The sequence below is a fragment of the Nannospalax galili genome, unplaced genomic scaffold (genome assembly GCF_000622305.1).
Source record: "Nannospalax galili isolate Female #2095 unplaced genomic scaffold, S.galili_v1.0 scaffold1802, whole genome shotgun sequence".
Classification (NCBI taxonomy): Eukaryota; Metazoa; Chordata; class Mammalia; order Rodentia; family Spalacidae; genus Nannospalax; species Nannospalax galili.
The window spans coordinates 67,929-72,891 of NW_008348339.1; the positions used below are offsets into that span (position 1 = coordinate 67,929).

General features: G+C 41.7%; 1 protein-coding gene across 1 annotated transcript in view; it reads left to right on the forward strand.

The window, feature by feature from the left end:
• Cdk5rap1 (CDK5 regulatory subunit associated protein 1) overlaps positions 1–4,963 on the forward strand; it is a gene marked incomplete in the record, with an annotated part of 46,062 nt that overhangs the window by 21,853 nt on the left and 19,246 nt on the right. Inside the window, 2 exon segments of the mRNA XM_029569436.1 lie at positions 1,126–1,256; positions 3,839–3,988. Of these exon segments, the coding sequence (XP_029425296.1) occupies positions 1,126–1,256; positions 3,839–3,988 (281 nt within the window).

Sequence of the window (4,963 nt, forward strand, 5' to 3'; positions counted from 1 at the left end):
CTCTAAGATAGAAAACTCTGGGACCTGTGTCTTCCCAACAGGATAATTTATTTTAGAATTTAGATGGTTTTTATACGTCCCAAGGAACTAGCAGTCACGTGGGATATGGCAGTCACATACAAAGATTTAGAGTACAAAGAAACAGGACATTTAGTCTATTAGTTGGTGCCAGAAGGATTCTTAAACTTTTACTCAAGGTTATCAATGCCCATCCAGTAATTTATTGGCCACATTGTTTTCTATCTTAGAGCCGCTTCTTCCTGCCAGCCCAACAGTGTTCTGCAAGGCAGGGATTATCGGAGCCACTGTTTTCAGTGCCCCTCCCTTTTAGCAGAGAATACAGCCTGGACCTATAAGTTTTAGGCTCACCTCACCCTGGGGCCTGGCATCCTGGTTTCCTACAGTGTAAGACCCTGGATTCAGCCTCATCACTGCCCCCCCCCCCCAAAAAAAGACCAGGGGCTGGAGAGATAGTTCAGTGGTTAAGAGTACTGTTACTCTTGCAGAGGACCCAGGTTTGGTTTCTAGCACCTACATGGTGGTTAACAACTGTCTATGACTCCAGTTCAAGGGAATCCATCTCCCTCTTCTGGCCTCCATAGGCACTGCATGATACAGGTGCACTTACATACATGCAGACAAAGCACGCATACACATAAAATAAAAATAAATTTAAGCCGGGTGTGATGGTGCACATCTTTAGTCCCAGCACTTGGGAGGCAGAGGCAGGTGGATTTCTGTGAGTTCAAGGCTAGCCTGGTCTACATGGTGAGATCCAGGCCAGCTGGGAACTGTCTCAAAAAGACCAAAAAATAAAAAAAGGAGGAGTAGTTTGAAAGTGTGAACTTCTACAGTAGCTCTGAATCTAGCATTTGAAACCAAAATGCCTTTTTTGTTGTTGAGGGAAATGTAGGCTGAGAAGCCAGTTCTCATGGCATGGATGTGGTACAAAAGCAGGCCCCTCTCCCGTTGTCTGTGTGACTTCTGTTTTACTTAGATGTGGGCTGAGTGGCCCTGGAAATGTCCTCACATTTGCTTCCCTTTCTTCATGACCCCAGGTTCCTCCTGAAGGTAAGCAGCAGCACGCTGGGCACTGGTCCTTTGTCCTTTGTTGTATATTGACAGGTGTGAACCTCAGCAGCGACTTCATTGCTGGCTTTTGTGGAGAGACAGAGGATGATCACCTGCAGACAGTCTCTTTACTTCGAGAAGTTCAGTACAATACTGGCTTTCTCTTTGCATACAGCATGAGGCAGGTGAGTGGGATGGGAGACAATTATCATTTTTTACCAGTTTGGGGCTGATGGGAAGGCAGCTGGGCAGAAAAGAGCATGACAACAAGACAGGCCTGTGAGACCACAGGATTTTACTGTCAATTTTTTTTTTTTAGTTAAACCTCTGTCCTACTGTATATCAAAAATTAGGCATTGTTTTGAGACACCATTTTACTATGTAGCTAAGGCTGACCACTAACCTGTGAACCCATCGTGCCCAGCCTGGCTGGCCTGAAACTCATAGAAATCCACCTGCCTCTGCCTCCTGAATGCTGGTTATTAAAGGCATGCTGTTTATTAAATATTTTAAGGTGGCTGGGCTTGGTGACTTAGGCTTGTAATTTCAGCACTTAGGAGGCTGAGGCAGGAGGATTGCAAGTTCGAAACCAGCCTGGGCTACAGAGTGAGATTATCTTAAAAAACAAAAACAACAGCAACAACAAAGCCAAATAAACAGCAGAACAAAAGCCCAGTGCCCAGTGTTCTGTAGACAGTGTAAATGGGCCAGTGTAAGCGGTTCCTTTACAAAATTATTTCAGAAGCGGAGCTTCCAAGGAGCCTGTTGTGTTCCATTTTGCTTCTTTTTCCCAGACATCGCAAATGTACAAGCTAAATTGTTTATGAGGCTAGGTGGGAATGCTTTTCAATATGCAATGAAAATGTGGCACTCCATTGTATAATACAGTGATCCTCTGTGAAGTGGAATAACATTAGTATCAACCTCAGTGTTGTTTAGGGACTAAATAAGGTAGTTTGTGTAAAGCACTTAATATAGTGCTTCCTATAACATCAGTGCTGATTGGCATACTTATTGTTGTGCACAACAAGGTGACATCAAGTATCCCCGTGTTTTAGGATCTTACTTACACCCATTCTGTTTTCCTCTGTGGACCTGGTGGTTCTCTCAGAGGCAGATTGGTTTGAATATCTAGCTGTAGTGTATAGATTTTTCCTTTCATTTCTTAGTTTTGTCTCGCTCAGTGGTTCTCCACCTGTCTTGAGCATGAGCGTACGTGCATAAAGACATGTAAATAAGTATACTCACCGTGGTTTTGGGTGGTTTTGAAACACTTTTCAAGGATAACTTACCTAGTAGGTAAGGTGTGCTTCTGGGTAAAACTCTGAAGGTTAATGATGTATAGTGAGATGCTTCTCTTTCTTTCTCACTTGCTAGTTCCTTCCTTGTAGGCAACCACTCAGCAATTTCTTTTATCATTTTCCAGAGATATTTTATGTATTTATAAACATGTATACTTTCTTTTTAAAAAAAAATTATTATTTTTATTTTATGTGTATGCGTGTATTGCCTACATGTAGGTAAGTGCACCCGTGTTGTGCAATGCCCACAGAGGACAGAAGAAGCTGTTGGATCCCTGGGAATGGAGTTACAGACAGTTGTTAGCTGCCACGTGGGTGCTGGTATTCGAACCTGGGTCTTCTGCAATAACAACCAGTGTTCTTAATCGCTGAGCCATCTCTCCAGCACAACATGTATACGTTCTATACCAAAGACATACATATTGATCTGTACTTTGCTAATTTCAGTTTGCAGAATACTTTGGAGAGCAGTTATATTAGTGCATGTGGAGTTTTTTTTTTTAATTTTTATTATTTTGTGTGTATGAGTGTTTTGCCTGTATGTATGTAAGTGCACCACGTGTACAATGCCTGCTCTAGAACAGGAGTTAGAGACAGCCATTAGCCACCATGTGGGTGCTGGGAACTGAACTCAGATCCTCTGCAAGAGCAGCCAGTGCTCTTCACCACTGAGCCATCTCTTCAGCCTGTACTGTCATTCTTACTAACAGCTGCATAATACTCCATTGTGTAGATAAGTGATAATTTACTAGGTACTAGTTGGTGAGTATTTGGGCTGCTTTGCATCTTGTGTCTCTATAAACAGTGCTGATGAATAGCCCAGTAAATGAATCATTTAGTCTGTTTCCAAATGTAAATTTAAGATAAGCATGAAGAGTAATTTTGAGTTTTTTTTTTTTTTTTGCTATTATTTTTATTTCTTTTCACTTTATTTATTTATTTATTTATTTGGAACTCAATATGTAGACCAGGCTGGCCTTGAACTCACAGAGATCCACCTGCCTCTGCCTCCCGAGTGTTGGGATTGAAGGTGTGTGCCACCAAACCCAGTGCTTAGTTTTTATTTCTTTAAAACATTTCACATTTATTTTGTGTACGTGTGTGGGTGTACATATCCCACAGTTTGTGTGTGGAGTGTTAGGACAACTTACTGGGGTTGGTTCTTTTTTTCTACTTTATGGGTCCCAGGGATCAAACTCAAATTGTCGGGTTTGGTGGCAGGTGCCCTTACCCACTGAGTAATCCTGCTGGCCCAAGTCTGTGATTTTCATTTGCTAAATTTAGAATTTGACTCTACAGAAACGCAATTCTATTTTAGTTACTTGTTTCTCACTGGAATGTTCCTAGTTGGGTTTTGGACATGTCTATAATTTGTAAGAAGAATGAACACACTCTTCCTCCTTAGAGGAGGCTACAAGTTCTTAATTACCTCCATCCTTTTTTTAAAAAAAAAAACAAACAAACAGAAGACACGAGCGTATCACAGACTGAAGGATGATGTTCCAGAAGAAGTAAAATTAAGGCGCTTGGAGGAACTTATCACTGTCTCCCGAGAAGAAGCTTCAAAAGCCAACGAGACCTCTGTGGGTTGTACCCAGCTGGTACTGGTTGAGGGGGTAAGGTCGTGTGCGTGTTTTCTTTTCTTTCTTCTTTTTTTTTTTTTTTTTTAAACACAGTATTTATCTCCTTTATTTAGAATTTACTTGATTTTTCTTGTTTGTTTCTGAAGCCAAGGATGACCTTGAACTTCTAAGCCTCCTACCTCTATCCTAAGTGCTGGGATTGCAAGAGTGCACCACCATGTTCAGTTTATGTGGTGTTGATGTCATATCCAGGGCTTCTGTACTCTACTGTCCCAGCCCTGAATGTTTTATTTTTTAAAAAGCGAGATAGGGTCTTATGTAGCCCTGGCTAGCCTGGAACTCGTTATGTAGACTAGGCTGACCTCGATCTCAGAGATCCATCTGCCTCTGCCTTTAGAGTACTGGAATTAAAGACGTGTGCCACCACATCCCACTTATTTATTTTTTTGAGATAAAGTTTCACTATACCTCTGACTGGCCTAGAACTCACTGTATAGACCCCAGGCTGGCCTCATACTTACAGAGATCTGTCTGCCTTTGCCTCGTGTGGAGGTCAAAGGATGACATGTGGGAATCAGTTTTCTTTTTCCAACATGTGGGTACTGGGGATTGAACTTACATTGTCAAGGTTGACAGCAGACACTTTAACCTGCTGAGCCATTTTGCCTGCTCCAAAATATGTTTCTTCTCCATGGCTGCTTTTTAAGATTTTTGCTTTATTAGTGTTTTTAGCATTTTAATGTGGGTTTTTTTTTTTGTGTGTGTGTGTGTGTGTGTGTGTGTATACACAAGCCTTGACACACATGTGGAGGTCAGATGATAATTTGGTGGGGTCAGGTTTTTCCTTCTACCTTTATGTGAGCTCTGGGAACTGAATTCAAGTTGTCAGGTTTGCACAGTAAGTACTGACCCACTGAGCCATCTTAGCAGCCCCTACACAATTCTATTTAACCTCAACCTTCCAGGAGGTTTTACCCCAGTTCTATGTCATAAAAATCTATGTAATGT